Source organism: Panthera onca, chromosome C1 (genome assembly GCF_046562875.1).
Source record: "Panthera onca isolate mPanOnc1 chromosome C1, mPanOnc1 haplotype 2, whole genome shotgun sequence".
Classification (NCBI taxonomy): domain Eukaryota; kingdom Metazoa; phylum Chordata; class Mammalia; order Carnivora; family Felidae; genus Panthera; species Panthera onca.
The window spans coordinates 188,297,087-188,318,833 of record NC_138346.1 but is presented as its reverse complement, the minus strand read 5'-3'; the positions used below and the strand labels follow the sequence as shown (position 1 = coordinate 188,318,833).

The 21,747-nt window shown below is 41.6% G+C and overlaps 1 protein-coding gene across 2 annotated transcripts; it reads left to right on the top strand.

Moving 5' to 3' along the window:
* Positions 1 to 928: 928 nt before the first annotated feature.
* YBX1 (Y-box binding protein 1) lies at positions 929 to 21,116 on the top strand. 2 transcript variants are annotated; one of them, XM_060622149.3, is made up of 8 exons: positions 930 to 1,245; positions 1,949 to 2,012; positions 11,701 to 11,734; positions 14,567 to 14,656; positions 14,953 to 15,255; positions 15,537 to 15,619; positions 19,614 to 19,879; positions 20,737 to 21,116. In XM_060622149.3, the coding sequence occupies exons 1-7, from the start codon at positions 1,080 to 1,082 to the stop codon at positions 19,846 to 19,848; spliced, it is 975 nt and encodes a 324-aa protein (XP_060478132.1). In that variant the 5' UTR covers positions 930 to 1,079; the 3' UTR covers positions 19,849 to 19,879; positions 20,737 to 21,116. The 2 variants fall into 2 exon arrangements, with proteins under 2 accessions (XP_060478133.1, XP_060478132.1); XM_060622150.3 differs by lacking the exon at positions 14,567 to 14,656 and having other exon boundaries at positions 929 to 1,245.
* Positions 21,117 to 21,747: the final 631 nt, after the last annotated feature.

Here is a 21,747-nt window from a genome sequence, read left to right as displayed (position 1 = left end):
AAGCTTAATGAAGAACAAATGAAGGTGGAGGACTTGAGCTACATCAGGTGGCAGCCTCAATTATAAACCATTTGTGAACTGTGGGTAATAATCCCCGTTTCGCATGGCTGTTGAAAGGATAAAATACAAGAGAAATGCCTAGCTTGCTCAATAAACGTGAGTTGAAATTAAATCTGATTTGTGGCCAATACAGAAAGACGTGAATACTTAACGAGGCAGTCCTTATATGCCTGGTAAGATGGATCAGAAGGCAGGTCCCCGTGGAGTACACCACCGCCCTCCGCCCTAAATATGCCGAGCCGGGGCGGTCTGAGGGACTGCATGGTCCCTCCAAGGTGACTGACTGCTCCGCCGAAACAGACGCTCTTTGAATGCATACGTTCCAGAAACCCTCGGCTGTGCCGAGAGTACACGGCCATTGTAGAAAAGACGGCTTTATCCGCAGTAATGGTCCGGGGTCACAAGGACCACATTTACAGCAGAGGGAGAGAGGGAGGCCTTTCCTCCCTATGGGCTAAGGTGCCGTCGGGTCCCCTTCCAAGCCCCCGGGTCAAGGCCGGGTAATCCCGGCTCAGGCGTTTGGCGGTTGCCCTTCCCTTGGCCAAGACCCAGCCCTGGACGTGGGGCCCGCCCGCCCGCGCTGCAGCCTCGTGAAAGTCACGTTCACTCTGCCCGTCCTCTCGGGTACTCTATGGTTCTCGTGGTGACTCTACTCTAATTCTAGTTCCGGTCTCTATGGCGGCGGCGGAGGCAGGAACGGTTGTAGGTCGGCCGAATTAGCCGCCTAAGAGCCAATGAGAATGGAGGAGTGATAAAGTGTTAGCCAATAGAAGCCAGGAGTCGGGGTCAGGTGGTGAGATTGGCAGCACTAGTGGCCAGTGAACGATGCTTGGGGCGGGTCGCTCGCAGGGCTTATCCCGCCCGTCCCGCCATTCTCGCTAGTTCGATCGGTAGCGGGAGCGGAGAGCGGACCCCAGAGAGCCCTGAGCAGCCCCACCGCCGCCGCCGGCCTAGTTACCATCACACCCCGGGAGGAGCCGCAGCTGCCGCAGCCGGCCCCAGTCACCATCACCGCAACCATGAGCAGCGAGGCCGAGACCCAGCAGCCGCCCGCCGCCCCCCCCGCCGCCCCCGCCCTCAGCGCTGCCGACACCAAGCCCGGCACCACGGGCAGCGGCGCAGGGAGCGGCGGCCCGGGCGGCCTCACATCGGCGGCGCCTGCCGGCGGGGACAAGAAGGTCATCGGTGAGGGCCGGACGGGACGGGGGTGGGGCCGTAGGGAAGCCTGGCGGCGGAACCGTTACCCGAAGCGGGGCGAGCCGGCGAGCGCGCGGCCGGCGGGGACCGACTCGGCGGCGCGCGGCCGCCCCTCCCCCAGCCTTCCTCACCCGCGCCCTCGCGGACGCCGGCCCGCCCGGTCCGCGTGCCCGGCGGGCGCGCGCGCGCGCCGCCTCCCGCGCCCCCTGCGGACCCCGCGCGGCCGCGCGCCCCTCCCCCCCGCGGGCCGCCGCGCGCCGCCGACCGCGTGTGCGGCGGGGTCCCTCCCCTCTCCGGCGGCCGCGTGCGCTCGGGCCCGCACGCCGTTGTTCCGTCCCCCCCGGCCCGCTCCCTTCCGCGTGTACCCTGAGGGCGCGGCGCGCCGCCTACGCAGGCCCGTGTGGGCCGGACGCTTCCCCTTCCCTCACGTGCTCCCCGCCCCGCAGCCGCGCCCGCCCGCTGAGGCCCGCGCCCAGCGCCTGCCCACGGGCCTCTCCGCCGCCCCGAGCTCACCCACGTGTGCCGCGGGGCCCGTGCGCGGCCTCGGAAGAGAGAGGCTGTCAGGGGGTCTCTGGCCGCTGCGGAGCGCATGCGGGGCCGGGTGCCCCAGCGTGGCGGGTCTAAGAAAGGACGTCTGGTAATCGTGCGTTTTTTGTTTTTGTGTGTGTGTGTGTGTGTTTTTTCCCTCCAGCAACGAAGGTTTTGGGAACAGTAAAATGGTTCAATGTAAGAAACGGATATGGTTTCATCAACAGGTGAGATGACCGCTACCGTAGTCTCGGTCCTACCTTTTCGCTTGCTCTGCTCCTTGGGCAGGCCCTGCGGGCTTGGAAGGGGTTAAGCAGGGGTAGCTTGTTCCTTCTGGTGGGGTAGTGAGGTTTTGTTTTCCTTGAAGACTGAAGGGATCAGGGATCTGGAGATGGTCTTTTGTTTTGCAGCTAAATATTAATTTAAAGCTAAGTGAAGAGGCTGCTTCTGGTACAGAGCAATTTAAAAGGCGAGCGCAGTGGACGAGCCAACTCTCAACAGTTAGGGCAAACTCAGGTAACCAGGATCTAGTGTGATTCTCTGAGGTGCATTTTTATCCTTGTCACGTTAGTGAAATTGGTATTGAAAAATGTGATGTGATCCACTGGATTAGTACGTGGGGATTATTTCTAAGTGGTTAGCCTTTGGAGGTAACAAGAGTTGACAGTGCAGTAGGGGAGGTCTTGTCATCTTGACTGCTAAGGTTATATCGCCTTTGTTTAACGTTTCAGTGTATGATGTCTTGAGGGCCTTGGAGAAATTTCACATTAGAACTACAATTTCTGTTTGTTCCTGTAGTGGCCTCTGGAAGAAACTACCCTTTTCCCTTTCTCAGGTTTTTTATTTCTCCTACTTTTTTGTTCTCATCTTTAGGATTAGTCCTTTGAGTCGTTTGTAGCAGTAGTGATGATAGCGTGCAGTTTTCGTACACCGTACTCTTCTTCATGGTCTCCCTTGTGAGCCGGGCATCATTTCCAAGATGGCTGCCAAGCAAGGCTACTAGTGCATTTGCATATGGGTGTAGGGCATGGTGTGTGCTCGTAGCACGTTGGCCTTACAGGTGGGATACCTTCATCTCCTCCGCGTTTTCTTACATTCTTGTTTCAGAAGGGATTAAACAACTAGAAAAGAACACCTAAGAGTAGGAAATAATACTGAGTGTTTGTGTAATGGACACTACTGCAAGAAACCAAGTGGGCAAGATCAAGCTTAAAGACAGACGTAATTGGCTGATGAACAACCTTTCATTACTCAACCATAAAATATTGTTGAAATGCTCAAAAGCAAAAGAGATTGTAAGCATTTGATGGTCTGTTTTCCACGTTTGCAGTTGTGGGGAAATAATTTTGTTTCTTCCAAAATCTTTGGGGAATTTTCCATCTGTTATTAACACTTTTTGTGACAGGTCAAAGCTACGTTTTTTCCTCAGTTTTTTGATAATTGGTTACTAGTGATGAAGAGAATGCATGGGTGCTTATATTTGACCACTTTTTAGCTGCTCTCTGAATGTTAGCATTTCAGTTATTATTTCCATCTTACCCTGATTCCTGATTCTCTTTAGTGGTCTATACCTTAAACCAATAGTTCTCAAATTAAAGTATGCTTAGTACCTTGGAAGGGTGTTAAAAATGCAAATTCCTGAGTTCTTCCCAGCCTAGATTCTTTGGTTCTGGGGTACATTTTTAACAAGAATTCCAAGCGATTATGTCTTGTGGGCCATTCCTTGAAAAATAATGCTTCTAATTTTTGACCCAGTGTAATGCTGGTGTATACATTAGAAGGGAATGTAATGTGCAGCGTTTTCTGTGGTTGGATCGTAGTTTGTGTACTTTTGAAAGTGTATGCGCGTGCCTTATTTTTGCTATATTTTGTTAAATGGACAGAGGTTATGATTTTTTAAGTGAACAGTTTCTGTCCAAGGGTAAAAGTAGTTTATTTACATATTCTAAGTTTTTTTATTTCATGAGATGCCATTCCTTGAGTATCTTTATTCCAACCTGCAATTAACCCAATTGGTAGTCCTCCAGGGCAAGTTAAATGTAGATTGACTTTCGATGATCCTTCGCTTGGACTATCCTAACCTCAACTATTTTGTCAAGCTAACCGGTTTAAATGTGCTTTGTGTTTCTAAACTGGTTTCAATGATTGTAAGACTTTCAAGTCACTGTAAAATGTGACTATAATAAGTCCAAGAGAGGTTTACCTTGATGAAGGGAAAATGTAGGTCTTAAAGAACTATAGTCTGGAAGTTTGCAAGTTGGTTGGGTATGTAGACATGGGTGGAGGTACCTGGCTGTCGATTGGGAGGGGGTGGGTAGACACTGCTGCTGCTGCTGTGTAAGGGAGAGGATGTAGTCTTTGGGATGATGGCTGTGACTCTAATTTTAACCTTGGGAGTTCTGTGAGTTATAATCTAGGTTCTTCAGATTTTTATAATTAAAATTGAAGGTATTTTTATGTAAACTTTTTTACTGTTGAAGAATGTATTTTCATTGTAAATATTGTGATCTAAATTATTACCCATGAAAATAATGTTAGTTTTGTAAGGATTATATTTAAAAGCGTTTTCTTCTGGTGGTTTTATTGTACAAAAGGCATAAGAGCTTTTAAAACATCAAACGTTTGGCAGCTTTTGTTAGGCTGCAGAATCTAGGAATGGTGAGAAATTCATGGTTAGTCTTCCTGTGCTGTCTTGAACAATAATTGGATTATGTGACTAAGAGGGGTTTGTTGAACACCACCACCACTCCCCCCCCCCCCCCCCCCCCCAGTTTCTTTTCAGTTTATTATGAAAAACTTCACTCAAAACTGTTGGAAGATGTCATTAGAAGGATGCCGCAGGGGTCAGTGGTTTCAGGGTTTGGTTCTTTGCTTTTTAAATCTGGAAACCTGATTTTTGTCTTTTGCTTCCAGCTGTTGAGGATTAATCCATGCTCACCAAACTCATGAAAAGTTACCATGAGTCGGTAACAATGGGACATGCATCTTTCATAGTGACAACAAGAGAAATACTCTGACTCTGTTCTCCAGAGTACTTAAAAATGCTTAATTAATCATCCTAGGGTTTGGTGGTGAGCGAGGGATTTGGAGCAAAGAGGATCCAGTAGGGCAGAGGGCACAAACTAGTGACCTCCTAGCTGAATCTACCCCCAGATGTTTTGTTTGGACAATAGTGTTTTAAAAAGGATTAGAAATAATTACTGACACTTAGGGAGATAATACCCAGATTTTCAAGTTATCTTTTTTTAAGATCTGAATTTTAGCTTTGGGGCCTGAAGTCCATGTAAATAAAAATCAGCTGGCCATGAGTATTATTACAACTTTCAAATAGGGCATACATTTTTTTTCTTTACCGCAATATGACAGGTTGGGTTTTCTCCTGTTGTTGACTTCCCTTCCTGCTTCGCTTCTGTGTATGCATTTGAATATATTACCTGTGGTCTAGGAAGATGTATGATAAACCAAGCCAAGGAAGGACTTAGCTATCTCTCTTTAGCAAAAATACTGAAGTTGTGGTTATCAAGTTTAGTCTCCCTTCTAGGGATTCCATGTGTATGTAACTGATGAAGGTGACTTCCTTCACACAGTGATGGCACATAAAAGTAGCTAATATTTCTCAAACACTTAACACCAGGAACTATTGTAAATGCTTTAGGTGAACTAAACTGTTTAATTTTTTAAATCTTTGAGGTGTAGATACTATTCTGAAGACAGAGGTTGAGTGATTTGCCCTAGGAAACATAGTAAGTGGCAGAGGTAGGTTTTGAACTGTTTTCTTACTGTGGATTTTGTTCATTAGCTGCTGTTCTACTGTCCCTGAAAATACAGGCCCTTAGTCCTCTTCAATTTGGTTGGTGTCCACAAAGTTACAGGTAATTTCTTAGTGTGGCTATTCTTAGCCATTGAAAGGCTGTTTTCCTAAGTGATACCCAGCATGTCACTGGAGCTCCTATATGTGCTCACTATTAGTTCCCTGGATTTTAAAAGCTTTCTGCTTTGCACTGCCTGTTTCATGTAGTTTGGTATTGGCTATAATAGTCCCAGTTTAGTGTGCAGATTGGCCTTAACAATTAAAAAGGACTTGCTTAATAGTCAGTATTGGGATGCAGTTGAGGAATTAAAAGAGAGAGCCTTTTGACCCTCATTTCTTGGATCTTTTCACTCCGTCTTTGTATGACCTGCAAGCTAAGAATGGGTTTTACCTTTTGAAGGGTTATTTAGGAATATGTGACAGTCTGTGACCTTACGTGGTCTAAAATATTTACTGCCTGGTTCTTGGATTTTAAAATGTGTAGACTTATGGAAAAATGATTGCCAAGTCTTTTGGGCTATTGAAAATCAGACTGAAGTTGATTACGCACAGTAAGGTCTATCTAAATCATAGAAGACACGGGTAGTCTGTAATATAACTAAATGCTGTGGCACTAAGAAGACTGTGCTACTAAGGCAGGATGGGTGGATGGAAGCATAAAATATGATACCTAAATAGTCCTTAGGTCATGATGTATCATTGGCAGTCTCGAAAAAGCAGTTACTGGTTGTGGAGGGGGGATTTGTTTTGATTTCAGAACTGAGGCTTTTCAGACAATGGCTTCGTATACAAGGCACTTGAGGATTAATTTACATGCTGGTTGGGTTAGTTGCTCATCTTAAGTTGGCCAGAAGTCATCCTTGTTCACCAAGTCACTGATAATGTAAAAGCTTTTCATCTTAAGTCTAGAGAATGAATGTATTCACGTGCTGGTTTTTTTTATGACTATAGAATTAATAATTTGTGCAATTGAGCAATTTAAGTTGTTAAAAGGGCATGGTGTAGTAATCTGCAGCAAGGTAATAGAGCGTTTAGTTATGGATAGATGAACTTATGTATATGTTAGGTTTCATTTAAGGCAGTGCTGTGGATTGGCGCAAAAAAGTTTCCTGAAATTTTAGGACATCTTAAAACACTTTAATCTGGATAAATTTAGTAGTATAGGAGTTTAGTGCTAGCTACATGTTTTTGCCTTCATTGTGCTGCATTAGGAACTTTTAAGAGACTTGTATTTATAAATCCCAGCAGTATTTCTCTTTAGCATTTTCCCAATTTAAAAACGGTAGCCTCTTTTTTTTTTCTTCAGCTGCTCGCTATCTGTGATTCCTTTTTTCCTTGAAGTCAGTACTGTGTCCTCATTTGCTGAATAAGGACAATACTAGTTAAGAGTGAGAAAACCTAAGAGGAGGGGTTTTTGTGAAAAATTTTCAGTATAAATAATGCCCTTAATAACAGCAAGAGGTGGAGTAGAAGAATACAGCAGAGAGCATACATCTGAGTGCAGAACAGGACTGTGTGCTATATGGAATGACACTGTTGTAATATTGTGGGCCTGTGCTGTCTATACAGTAACTATTAGACTTGTATGGAAGTGTAGTTAGTGCATGCATCTGAGAGACTGAATTATTTTTAACTTGAATTTTAAAACATACCCAATTTAGTATTTGTTTTGAACCACTTTCTTTTGCACAGCTTGCATTTGTGAACCTACTTTGCAGAAGTGTAAAACATAGAGCAGATTATGAAGGCTTAGTATGAAAAAAGAAATGTAAAATACTTGGCATTTTTAATAATTGATTTGTACGTGTTTAAATGCAAAACTCGTTTTATCTGTTTTTACTTTTTTTATTGTGACTACTGGAAAATAAACTTAGATACAGATTTCCCCATGTTGCCCAAAAGTAGTGCATTTCTGTGAAACCTTTCATGAAAGTGAAGTGGTGTAAAAGTTAAAGTGAACTTTTAGGTAACTAGGCAAACCTGTATTTATTTAGCTTGCATTTGATTTCTTTTGGACAGCAGTACTAGGCACTGAACAGCAAGTAAAATAATTGCCTCAAGTGGCAGCAGTAAGGAAGGGTTGAGGTTTGATTATATTGTGGCCTGTAGGTAAGTGTTTTATCCCCACTATGCGTATAAGGTAACTTGCCCCAGATCATGTAGTTAGTAATGGAATAGCCAGAATTCTAGCCTTGGCTCCAGTGGTTCTAGTAAGGAGTTCTAAACCACTGCTCTATGTATATTGCCTGCTCTTCTCTCCTCTTCACCCTCTCTGATCAGAAGGACTTAACGTACTATATAGTGTGTGGAAAACAATACTTGGTAATTCTGCTGTATTGCATTGAATGTGGTGGCCTTCTAGGTTGAAATCCTAGGATAGACCATGTCCTATTTTTGTTACTGTTGTTAGCCTAGTGCCTAGCTAGCTAGTTAGCCTGTTAAAGGGATGCATAAACTAGTCTGCCCTGCCCATAGTCTTCCACCCTCAGTAAAGTACGGTAAAGACAGAAAGAAGTGTACCTTTTAGTTCTCGTGGATAATACCGCAAAAGGTAAGGTGTAGTCCTGGGGATGTCTCTCTGTTCCTTCCTTATTATGTTAGTAACAGCTAAAAGTTTCAAACATACTTCTTGATGATCCATTTTGGTCAGCTTATTTTAATTGCTGCTTTTCCCTCTTTGGTAAGCTCTCTCTATATAGTAGCCGTGAGCATGCATTATTTCCCAGTGTTACTGTAGATAGGGGTCTACTCCACAGCGATTTGTATGACTTGTGAGGCCAAAATGGTTTTTACATTAGGGGAGGGGATATGTAGCAGAGCCTTGGTCTATTTACAGGGAATAATTTGTAGAGTGGGGTTAATGATGGTGCCTACCTTGGGTTGTGAGGATTGAATGGTATGTATAGTTAAAGCACTTGGGACAGTATCTGGAACCTAAATCCCTCAGTAAGGTATGCCTTAGACTTGTGTCTAAGGTTTTCCCGTTTTGCAGGTGGAGATACAGTAGAAGGGGAGGCAGCTTTCCAAGGTTGCACAGCTAATAGTGGAATGAGAACTAAAGATTGGATTTTCTTTTAGCAGTACCTTGAATTTGTGCACAGTCACTTAATAAGTTGCAACTAGATTGATTTGGTGCATCCAAACTGTAGTATTCTATCTTGGCTAAAACTGCATTTTTTGAGCTGTCAAATTTCTTCCTAAAATCAGATGCACTTTGGCCATGGTAATTCCCCTAACAGGCCGGTTTGTTGTCAAAAGAGTGAGTGCTGTTGTTGGCACCACACCAGTTAATGAGCCCATATTGGTTTCCACATATCTTTGTACCTGCAGAATATGTTAAGCTGTCTTCCAAGGGACAGCATTGTGTATATTGCCTACCTTGTACTGTTTTTAGGAAGATATGTTCTAACTAGATAAGTCATTTTGGTAAATTTCTTAATTCCTTTTACAACCTTGAAGTAAAACTGTAGATAAATTTTTATTGCAGTGCATAGTATATTCTGTATGTGCATAGTTACTTGCAGCTATATTAGAAGACATGATGAATAGTCAGTGCCACCACAAATACTGATTGATAAAAGAAATGATGTATTGGCTACCCAGATATGCAGGTCGCATTATCAGTAATGAAAACTTCTTTCCATGGAAGTTGCATTTTTAGTAAATTCAGTGCATGTTAAAACAATGTAAAATACCAGATTCAAAACTCAAATATACTGGGGTGCCTAGGTGGCTGAGTCGGTTAAGTGTCCGGCTTCACCTCAGGTCATGATCTCACGGTTTGTGGGTTCGAGCTCCACATAAGGCTCTGTGCTGTCAGGTCAGCTCAGTCTGGATCCTGCTTTAGATTCTGTGTCTCCTCTCTCTGCCCCTCCCCGATCACACTCTGTCTCTCTCTCTGTCTCTCTCTCAAAAATAAGTAAACATTAAAAAAGATTTTAAAAAACCCTCAAATGTACTTACATGAAAGTCTAGTAGGGTACCAAATAATTCTTTACCTAGTTCTCTAGTGCCTGACACCCTTCACCCCAGTTATGGCAAATAGTGCCCATCTTTGGAACAACTTTAAATGACCTGTGGTGGTCAGCACTGCCCCTGTTGAGAGTTCCTGTTCTAGACTTTCCTACTCTACTAGTTTTTCATTGTACTTCTTCTGAGGGCCCTAGGGTTCAAAATTAAAGGGTTCACTATTAAAGATCTTAATAGTGATGGCTATGGAATTGTTTGTAGGATGCCTGAGGACCTATTTGACAGATGGGCATTTTGGCAACCATAATTCCCTAGGTGTTCCTAATATTCAACTAGCTTATAGAGGTCAATTTTCGGTCACCTGCCTTGAGTAGCTTTTGCAGTGTTCTGCATTTGTGTGTAGGTTTTTCTTCTAAAAATTTAAAATTTTGTTCCCATAAATTAAATGTCCTCATGCTACGTGGGTTCTTTGGCGCGCAGCATTTGTTGCTCCATGGTTCAACAGGAAGCCAACAGTCAGTAAGCCAGTCAGTCTAATTCACTGTAACCTTTGTTCCTTTTGTCATTAAACATTAGAACTGTTTTTAAGCCTATTCACTCTGATCTACCTGACAAAATGAAGAGGGTAGGAGGAGGTCAAAAAAGATCTGGAAATCTATTTCTCCTGTGGTGTTTACTTACAATATCATTGCCTTCACTCCAGCGTCCTAGGTGAAAAGCTAAAAGCTCATTCTCCTATTTTCCTCTCACTTCCAAAATCCACTTGTTCATAAAATTTCCCCTGCTTTTACCTCAAGAAAGAGACCTCAAATACTCTCCCTCACATAGGCTTCCATCAATCCTGGTCTGGGCTTCTGGAATAGTTTTTTATAACTAACTGGGCTTCTCTTGTATCTGAAATTTTCATAGTTGCTACTAGGTTTTAATATTTGATGATGTTATGCCATATTCCTCTACTCAAAAAAGCCTTTGCTGGCTCCTCTGCCTACATAATTTAGCTCTTGTTCTTTCCCTCCTCCACAGCCATATTCCTCATGACCCAGCCAGTTTGAACTCTTCTTGCATTGAGTTTGCTAGTTGCTGGTTTACCCATGTCCATGACCTCCTTTCTGTCTACCTCGGGAACATCTTTCTCATTTCCGTTAACTTCTTTAAGACTTAAGGCAAATGTTGTCTCCTTTAAAGTCCTGAAGCAGGTATTTTCAACCATATTTCTTTAGCACAGTTTAACTAGACATTTAATGATTGTTGCAAAATGGTGTCTGATAAGAAGTTAAAGGGGTTGTGTGCTAGTAGGAAACTCATTCATCTTCACCTCCTTAGTTCTCCAGCACAATGCTTGCCTGCTTGCCACAGGAATGATGGGGGTATTGATGGCATCCATGTTTGTACCTCATTGTGGTCTTTTGTTTTTCTTTAAGAGCAGTTTTAGGTGCATGACAAAACTGAGCAGAAAATAGATTTTCCATGTACTCTGTGCTCATGCATGCAGCCCCCCCAACAGGGTCGACTCCTGCACGACCTCCACCTGCACTATCCACCACAGTAGTGACATTTGTTAAAATCAACAACCTTACATTGACGTGTTGTCACATCACCCAAAACCCATAGTTCACATTGGTACTCATTCTCGGTCTAGTACATTCTGTGAGGGTTTTTTAGGAGTCACCTTTATGACCTCGAGGAGATCTTGGAAATTGGAAATGGTGAGGAGGAACTGAGAAGGAAGCTAGTAATTAATGGAATGAGCTATATTTTTGGTCTCCTACTTAAATTAGTAACAGTGCTCTTAGGAGTAACAGTGGGGTGTGCTGGAACATTGTTTATGTTTAGTAGGATAAGTGTGACAGTTGCTAGTCACACCTTAATGGCTTAGTAGGTCACACTTGGACTTTTTTAAATCCTACAGTAGTAACGTTACAACTGTTGGTAATCTCTTGGTCTTAAAAAATGAAACAAAACAAAACTTTCTGCTTTAAATTTTCTAATGGCTGTATGGCATCCAGAAAGTCCAAGTGATGATAGGAAAAATGGGGGCGGGGGGAGATGTACAGAGAACCAAGCTTATGCTTAATCTTTGGTAACATGAAATGTATTCCATTTTCTGACTTGTTCAACTTGGTTCTGTCTTGTAGGAATGACACCAAGGAAGATGTATTTGTACACCAGGTGAGTGCTTGTGTGAATGTTTACAATTCTGGTTTTAAGGGTTGTGAGAAGGGATGCATGTTTTCTCAACTATTGTTCCTTACAAAAAGGTTATTCTATCCAACCACCAAACAATTTAGTTCCCACAGGAAGTGCTAAAATGTATACATTGAAATGTTGTATTGGCAGCTCACTTAATTAAAATAGGTGTATCTCAGATGGGTATTTTGTTAATAGTAGTTTTTAAATGATGAAGTCTGCTCAATTCATAATAAATTTTTAAACCCAATTTCAGAGGAAGAAAAAAAATCTCCCATTAACCTAAACTTGAACTAATAATGCTATAAATACACACAAAACAAAAAAACACAAAAACTTTGGTGAGGTGTTTGCAAATGCTGCTAGGTTTTATCTCTGTGGTGGGACAAAATCACAATAATCATGGGGGAGAAGTAGGACTAAGCTGCAAAACCTATAAATTTGAAGTGAATGCTGGGGGGAAAAAAAACTAGCAAAGTAGCCTAGGTCCCTCTGTTTATGTTAAAACACTTTGAATAGGAATTACCTTCGGAGAATTTTGTTCTGGCTTGAAAAATTTAAGAGTCCTTAGTTTAGGGTTGAGGTGAAAAGGCGGTGTGGCAAAGTTGGTAATTACTCATTAAATAATTTTTAGATTGGCTTCAGTGTTCTGTGGGTAAAAAACTAACACAGGATTAGGTGCTACAATGCTAAACTTTGACAAGTACATTTAAGAAAACTACTTTGGAAAATGCGCATTGAGGAATTTTATTAAAGCCACTGCCAAGTAAACACTAGTATCTCGAACTTAAGTACATCATGGGCTCCGTTGGACTTCATTATCTTCACAGGTGTGCTGTGGGTAGGAAAAACACATTTGTATGTGTGTACTTGAAGTTTTTTCACTAAGACTATTGAAGTATTATCAGCTTGTATTGAAAATCACTTTAAGAACTTTTTAGCCACTTTATCTTTTTATCCAGACATCAAAAGACATAGTTGGTTTTCACACTCACTGTTAATCAGGCAGGTGTGAGCTTGGATGGCAGCATACTTCATAGGAAGAGCTGTCTGAGGTTGGTACTTTGTCACCTTCTGAGGTATCCTATGCAGCATTCAGTGGCAATCAAGGGGGGAGCCAGATCAATTTCTTGAATATCCAAAGCCCTATCAGATAATCTCAGGGTCAAATATATAAGAATGGAAACAAATGTTCTAAACATAGGGGCCCCTGGCTGGCTCAGTCAGAAGAGCATATAATTCTTGATCTCGAGCTCATGGGTTCCAGCCCCATGTTGGGTGTACAGATTACTAAAAATAAGTAAATAAACTTCAAAAAACAAATTCTAAACATAAATATGGGACTGTTCAATGTTACTTTGAAAACAAGTGTTTAATAAAATTGAATGCCAGCGCCTTTGTGTTCTTAATTTCCCTTCACATGTTCAAAAGAATATGCATAATTAGAAACAGGAGACAGCAAGGCTGGTCAGTCTTGTTACTTGTCAGCAACATTAAAGAGTTTGGGGAAATTGGGGTGTTTTGAAGATGCTGACTGAAAGAAGTTTTGAGATTATAATTCTCCATACTTCTGCTATCCCCTATGACTGCAGGTAATTGAGAGTTGGCTATATATGGAAGGTATGAAAACTTTGTGACAGTTTAGATGACAGATGAGCTCAATTATTTGGCTGAACGCATGTCACCCACTTGGTACTGACAGGTGTCACCAATATGCTTTCCTCTTTATTTTGGAAGTGGTTTCAACATTTAGTTGTTTCTTGGGACTTTGGATGCTCAGGTCTTAGTGTATCTGGGAGACTGTAGTTCTGGGCAACTTAGCTTAATTGGCTTCAGCTTTGTTGGTTGTCCTGCCTCCTATGGAATGGAAATGCATGAGTGATCCCGTAATGGATACCGCTGTGATGTAGTAGAATGAACATGGGATTTGGAATCCCAAGACCTGGATTTAGAAAAGTCCATACTTTTCGAAGTGCCACTTAGCTGTGTGACCTTGGGCAAGTCACCTAAGTTTTTTTAAAGCCTGTTTAATTGTCTGTAAAAAGGGAGTAGTAATAACCTCACGTCATTTGTCATAATGAGTTTGAGTAACACATGAAAGAACTTTATTAAGTAGTACATTCAAATGTGAGGTGTTACTCTTCCCCTTTTACTTTGTTGTAGCAGCAGTCTAGAGAACAAGTAACAATGTGAGATTTCTTGTATTCTGAGGAGGTAATAACTGACTATCCCACACGGTCAGATAATGTAAAGAGTGGCGCATAGTCAATACATGTGAATTGCATTTCCATTGAAGTATTATCACAGAGCGGTTGGAAGGGATTTTGGTTGACATTTGTAATTGAGTTTGATACGGTTAACACAGGGACAAAGTTGGTTTGGTCAACTTTGAAGCATGCAAAACTAAACTCGCCTGTCATCTAAACTGGCCCTGTGTGGGGCTAGCTTCTACTATTAAGTGCAGTCTTTGGGGGATAGATGGATATCCTCATTCTGTCTAAAGCTACATACGATGCTTTTGCAAAAAGCGTGTAAATACATATATATATATTGTTGTGTCTTGAGTGTTAAATTACTTGTTTTAGTTTGGAAAATAGTGGTAAAATGCTGGGGCCTTGTAAGTTTAGAGTATTTTGGTTGAGGTTGGGGGTAGCATTGGTCCCTGTTTTCCTAAATTTATTGACGGTTTGGTCTTATTTAAAGCTAATATTAAGTGTATATCCAAGCTAAAATAATATTGACTCTGGTACATTTTGAATGAAAAAGCACATTATTCTCCCCTGTTAATCTATTTTTGGAATGTGATATTACTAGACTGCCATAAAGAAGAATAACCCCAGGAAGTACCTTCGCAGTGTAGGAGATGGAGAGACTGTGGAGTTTGATGTTGTTGAAGGAGAAAAGGTGAGGATGCTTTTTGTGTAAAGGTTTGACTTCAGTATGGAAATATTTTGGAGATCTCATCCGTTAGGATGGTGGCTCTAATGTGGATGGATGGGTCAGGTGACCACATGAACACAGGTGCATCAAGCCTTATGTGCTGGCTGCAGTTAGAGGGCAATCTCTTCAGAACAGTGAGGAACTGATACTTAATCATTTCTATGCACCCCTGGCCACATAGACCCTTTATTTGCTTTGTGTAAATTTTGTTAAGTGTACTTAATTCTGTTGTCACTGTCAATATATGATGGCTTTTGTAGGGTGCGGAGGCAGCAAATGTTACAGGCCCTGGTGGAGTTCCAGTGCAAGGCAGTAAATATGCAGCAGACCGTAACCATTATAGACGCTATCCACGTCGCAGGGGTCCTCCACGCAATTACCAGCAGAACTACCAGAATAGTGAGAGTGGGGAAAAGAACGAGGGATCGGAGAGTGCTCCCGAAGGCCAGGCCCAACAGCGCCGGCCCTACCGCAGGCGACGGTTCCCACCTTACTACATGCGGAGACCCTATGGGCGTCGACCACAGTATTCCAACCCTCCTGTGCAGGGAGAAGTGATGGAAGTAAGTTTTCACCGAAAAAAGTAAAAGAATGAACAGCATGCAAAAACTTTGAATAAGTCTGCGTTTTAAGCATATTGTGAGTGTCTTCTCCTATCTGTATTGGAGCAGTTAATCTAATGGGAAGCATTTTTTTGATTCCTAATAAAAACCCAAAAGATTAATTTATAATATAATTACAGTTAGATGATTTCTTTATTTTTAACTCCTGTATGCAGACTTTGGATTTGTCTGATGGGGTTCATTTACTGTTACTGATTGAGTCAGCTTGATTGTCTTTCCAGGGTGCTGACAACCAGGGTGCAGGAGAACAAGGTAGACCAGTGAGACAGAATATGTATCGGGGTTATAGACCACGATTCCGCAGGTATGGTTTGTGTTAAATTTCTCAAGCATGTGTTAGGACTCAGCAGCATCATAATTCTCCTGCAGCCTTTTTGAGTCATTTATTTGTTAACACTTAACATTTTCTTTCATCAGATGCCTAAGAGGTGAACCTGAAGTCAGTTATCTTTGAGAATGTGTTCTTTGCATCTTCTTGCTGGTACTCATTAAAAACAGCTTGTATAGATGAGGTCTACTTTATATGATTGTGTCTCCCCCCCCCCCCCCCTTTGTAATAAGGGTGTACGGAATTTCAGTTTTTCTGTCCTTGCACAGGTAAGAGAATAGTTCAACCTGTATTCTATTACATGTTTTAAGACCTTCATTAGGAGGGAGAAAGGTAAAGGTAAGCATTGCCTTTCAAGCGTTAGAGGAATATCTGAACTGTACCTTAACATAAATGAGGAATCGATAGCGTAACCTCTTGAGATGGTATAATTTTCCATTAATCACGTCTCAGTTGAGGGTTTTTTGTCACCCTTAAATTGCAAAATAAAATCACCCAGTAGAGTATAGAGTAATTGGAGAAGCGTTTCATGAGCCAGATGTGTTTGTTTTAGTATATAAATATGGTAGTCCTCTTTGAGGCAGTATGCCCAGTCTGTCCCACAGTGGGTGGATAGAATGGTGTAACAGGTACTTTTTAGGGCTCTTTTTTTTATTAAAGCATTGAGTCTCTAGGTGTGATCCTATAACTGTTTACTCAAGGCAATACAGTAATAACTCTTAACTAATGATGACTTATATAGCAACTTTAACCGTTGATGCCTAAGTAAGCTTTAAGAAACAAATTCCTTACTATAAAAAGTATCTAAAATACAATATAGAAGTCTTCAAAATACATTGTGATTCTAATTTCTATTAAAGAGGTTTCTGACAACACCACCACCCCAATCTTTTGTGTACTTCAACAGAGATGGAATACTGAAGCTTTAGAAACTAGGGAACCCAGCTGAGATTACCCTATCTGCATCAGTATATATGCATTGAGAGTTTTGCAGTAGCCAGTGTCTATAACGTATTCTTGTTTCCATTGATGTATGTTGTGTCCTGAGTTTTTAATTCATGAAAATAGCCTGGAGCTCTAGCTGGTTCATTTAAAATCTCCACCAGGAGTTTGTTAGCTGTGTGTTGGATGTTGGAGATAGATGGTGTTTCCCTGTTGAGTGTGGAAGATTATTTTTGATGCTGACAGATGAGCTTTGTTGATCTTGAACTCAGCTACTGTTCAAAGTAGTTTTAAGCCAACACAAAGATACCTTGTTGAAATACTGCAAATGATATCACAATGTCATTTTTCAAAGTGATCAGTGTTTTTAAGATTGGTCTAAAATAGGCTCTCGTGGCAGTTTCCATTATATCCAAGAATGCCAACAGCAGAAAACTTGGTTTGCCTTTTTGTTAAGCTATAAAGTTGCTTAAGTTTTCTGCCTAGCTTTATTGGTGTCTTTAAAAAATAGCCTGTGAGTTTTTATTGTTGAGTGCTTTGGTTTTACTGTTTGCCTTTTAATTAGGCGTAATAGTCTTCATTTGGTGGATAGACGGGTTGACAGAGCCACATACGATGCATGGGGTTAAAATCCTGATTAGTGTAGGTTCCAGGGCAAATTGAAAGATCTAAGGCAAGTATAGCAGTTTCACTGAGGAGACAAATGAAGTGGCAAGAAGGGAGAAGTGGCATCAAGAAAGTGTTTTTGAGAAGTAAGGGCACTACTATAGGCTGGAAAATTCAGTAGAAGACAATTGTCAGGAAAGTGAGTGTAGAACCATCTTCAGATAGGGTAGGATTTTGTCCACACTTAAGGGGTGGGCCCTTTGTTAGGAACCCTCGGTATTTTATGTGTAAGAAGCCCGAGTATGTGGGTATGATGTGTTAGTGGCATCAAAAGGAGGGGTCAGTGAAGAGGTGTGAGGAGTTTGGGCCAAAGATGTGGGATTATCTCAAGAAGAGAAATCAGGAAAATCAAATAATAGAATAAGGGTCACAAATTTAAAGTGGGGCCAACCAATGTGGTTGTGTTTTCCAGCCATTTTCGAGCAGCAGGCTCAGGTTGAGCAGAGTTGAATTTGTCCTACATTTGTTGATCCAAATGAAGAACCTGGGGTTGGGATTGGTTATGCTTAATTAATGGTCAGCTTTTTTACTTGGGTAAAAGGGGAGACAAATATTAAGGGAGATTGGGAGATAGAATAATTGTAGCATCACTGGATTATAAATTCTCATGGAAATAAAGAATGGACGAACAAGAAGGAATTAAACTAGGAAAATCGGAAAGGGTGTTTGGAGAATGGAATACTTGGAAATTGAGAGAACCCAAATAGAAGAAAACTGGATAGGAGGTAAAGAACTTAAATACCCTACCCAGGTTATTTGGGGCTGTCAGGATAACGATAACAGGAAAAGGATAGTAAATGGAACATAACCTAACCTAAGATGTGAAAGCTTGGGGTTTTAGAAAGAAATGGGGAAAACTGACTTAGAAGCCACAGTGATAGGTGTGGAGCAGCCACTCTTGAAGACTTCAGGGGAGAGCTAGAGCAGTTTTGCCTAAGACTTGCAGCGAGGTCCCAAAACGGGGGGGGGAAGGAATTAGAACCCATGATGACCAATATGTATAAAAGACATGATACTAATCTTGATGTTTTTGAGGTGATGTAATGTATGGATGGAGGAAAGGCCAAGAAAACCTCACTGGTTTCTAACACTTATAGTTATCAGCTGAAGAAATTCTCATCTTTTCTTTGGTGATAGAAGTGTTGATAATTTCTTTGATCCTGATCACCTTAAATTTCAGGCCATTGACCATAATATTGCTATAGTGTAAACTTGAACTTTGTTTTCTCAGTGTATAGCTCTGGATTTTCGTAGTATAGGCACATAGTTATGCAACCATTACCACTATCTCTTAATTCCAGACATTTTCACCCACCTCCCGCCAAAAAATACCCTTGCATCCGTTAGCAGTCACTCATTTCCTTTTTCCCTGTACCCCAGCCCCTGGCTACCACCAATTTCTGTCTGGATTTGCCTGTTTTGCACATCTCATGAATGGGATCATAGATTTGTATGTCTGCCCTCTTTCACTTTAGCATATTTTTTAAGATTCATCCATGTTGTGGCATGTAGGATTTAATTCCTTTTCATGGGTAAATCAAGGTCCACTGTATGGATATCCTATTTGTTTCTTCAGCAGTCAGCTGATAGGCACTTGGATTGTTTCCACACTTTTGTTAATGTGAGTATTGTAATCATAAAATAGATATTTTCTTGGGTATAGACCACTGAGTGGAGTTGATTGCTGGGTCACATAGTAACTAACAATTTGAAGAATTGCTGGACTATTTTCCAAAGCTGCTACACCATTCTTATATTCCTGCCAGCAGTGTGTGGGTTTCCGGTTTCTCCCTATCTTCACCAACACTGGTTATGCCTCTGATCTTTTGATTATGGCCATCCTGGTGGGTATGAAGTGGTCTCTTACGGTTTTGATTTGCCTTTCCTTAATGACTGATGGTGGCTGTGTGCTTTTGATTTCTTTTGAGAGAATATCTTGTCTTTGATTTTGATTTCCTGCCTTTTTAGCAAGTGCTCATCTATCTGTAAAGGGTTAGTGGCACTTGTTCCCAAACCTGATTACCATGAAGCCCATTTAAAATGACCTCATCCAAGTGTCTGTGGTGTGCCATTTTTAGTCAGCTCATGATTTACTCACTGTATCATCTATTAAAAAGTTATAATTTGCTGGTCCATTAAAACCAGTTTTAAACTCTCATCTTCTAGTTTACACTTCCAAATCCTTGCACTAAACCCTCTCATTCAGTTTGTGAAATGCGAACCAAGTTTTGCACTTCTCATTTTTGATAAACAGGCCAGATATGGTGTTTAGTTGTCTGAACCAAGTGATAAACATTGGTGGGTGGGTTAAAGAAAGCGTGAAGGTTTTCTGATTGCAGTTTTGGCACAATGTTCATTCCAGGGGTCCTCCTCGCCAAAGACAGCCTAGAGAGGACGGCAATGAAGAAGATAAGGAAAATCAAGGAGATGAGACCCAAGGTCAGCAGCCACCTCAACGTCGGTACCGCCGTAACTTCAATTACCGACGCAGACGCCCAGAAAACCCTAAACCACAAGATGGCAAAGAGACAAAAGCAGCCGATCCACCAGCTGAGAATTCGTCCGCTCCCGAGGCTGAGCAGGGCGGGGCTGAGTAAATGCCGGCTTACCATCTCTACCATCATCCGGGTAAGTAAGCTTAGATGGCCTCTGGCTTCTGAGCAGTCATGCGTGGGGTCCATTAATGCAATAGAAAGATAAGCCATTGTGACTTAGGGTGTCTTCACCCATATTAATTTTCTAATTCCCTAAATACGAAGTTTTGGTAGTGGCAGGTATCAGGGCCATACTTAGCCTCTCGCCCACCTCAGTTCTGACACTTAGAGGCCTAAGTATTTCTTGAATATTAATTAGAGCCTTTGTCAACTGTTCTGAATGAATTCTGTGATTTTACCAGTAAGCTGAGGAAAGTCTTGCTAACTTTATTTACCCTAAGAAGTATGATGGTTGCGTTGTGTTTCTTCTCAAAAAGAGATGGGATAGCTACTAGAATTCACAACCTGTGTGGTGATGAGCAATATAGTCTCTTTGGGGAAAGTGGCAGTTTTGACATCATACCAGTTCCAATATTAAAGGATTCCTTTGCATTCAACCTTTTACTGATACTCAGAGGCATGTAATTGTCTCTGTTTTGTTCCGGAATTGTCATTTTCAGCCAGTAATGCTTTTGTTTTTTTCCCCTCTATTATTTTGTGATAAAAAGTGGTAAAGGGGAGAAGGCATGCTCTAGCATCCAATAACTGGACTCATGCCTGCATTATTTTCCCCTCTGAATGGCAAAAGGTCATTCAGAACTTACAAGTAGCCATTCTTGTCACAGCATTGTCAGCCCCCTGTTGGAAAATCAGTGTCTTGGAATAAACATAGATTTGTTAATGCCTTCCTACTTAGCTAGTGTGATCTGGAGCAATTTGGTGTGTACTAAAAGAATGTTGTAGACGATGTAGTGCGAGATGATCTTAAATTTATTTATTTATTTTCTACAGTTTAGTCATCCAACAAGAAGAAATGAATATGAAATTCCAGCAATAAGAAATGAACAAAAGATTGGAGCTGAAGACCTTAAGTGCTTGCTTTTTGCCCATTGACCAGATAACTAGAACTATCTGCATTATCTATGCAGCATGGGGTTTTTATTATTTTTACCTAAAGATGTCTCTTTTTGGTAATGACAAACGTGTTTTTTAAAAAAAAAGAAAAAAAAAGCCTGGTTTTTCTCAATACACCTTTAAAGGTTTTTAAATTGTTTCATATCTGGTCAAGTTGAGATTTTTAAGAACCTCATTTTTAATTTGTAATAAAAGTTTACAACTTGATTTTTTCAAAAAAGTCAACAAATGGCAAGCACCTGTTAATAAAGGTCTTATAATTGTCTTTGTGTATATTTCTGTCTTGTCTTATTTTAGTTTGTAAGTCCTTAGCTAGCTTAGATGATACTGGTAATTATTACTCAGGGAAATTTCCTTAAAACATGTAGTTCTTTAAGGGAGAGTATTTATTTTGACAACTTGGCCATTTTCCTTCTTGTAAGATTCCTTTGGCTGTGGGGGGCAGTGGTAAAGGGGAGAGGGCATGCTCCAGCATCCAATAACTGGACTCGTGCCTGCAAGCCACTTATTTCTGGCCTTTTGGAAAGTTATTTTACCCTGCCAGTTGAAGATACCCACCTTAAGAGTTACCATATACCTGCCACAGAGCCTATTGTGCTCAGTAAAGAGGTTCAGCTCCTGTGTGAGGTTGACTGAAGATGGTAACAACAGATAACGTAATGCCTATAGGAAGACTTGCTAAAGAATATGGAAATTGGTGAAGATAATTTTGTGTTCTCAGCTCCCTTCTACCCTAAGCCTCTTCTGGTTATTTTTTATAATATCTTGCTAGATGTTCACTTGGAATCCTCCTGGTCAGCTTTTTGGGCCCAGGGGAGAAAGATGATGGGGATTTAGAGAGGCACATCCAGGAGTCCTACAGTGCTATGTAAGTCCAGGTGGGGGTGC

Excerpts from the sequence above, each read along its gene's own strand:
- YBX1 (XM_060622149.3), top strand. The coding sequence starts at position 1,080 with ATGAGCAGCGAGGCCGAGACCCAGCAGCCGCCCGCCGCCCCCCCCGCC. Across the intron at positions 2,013-11,700 it reads GGATATGGTTTCATCAACAG|GAATGACACCAAGGAAGATG; the intron begins GTGAGATGACCG and ends TCTGTCTTGTAG. Across the intron at positions 14,657-14,952 it reads ATGTTGTTGAAGGAGAAAAG|GGTGCGGAGGCAGCAAATGT; the intron begins GTGAGGATGCTT and ends TGGCTTTTGTAG.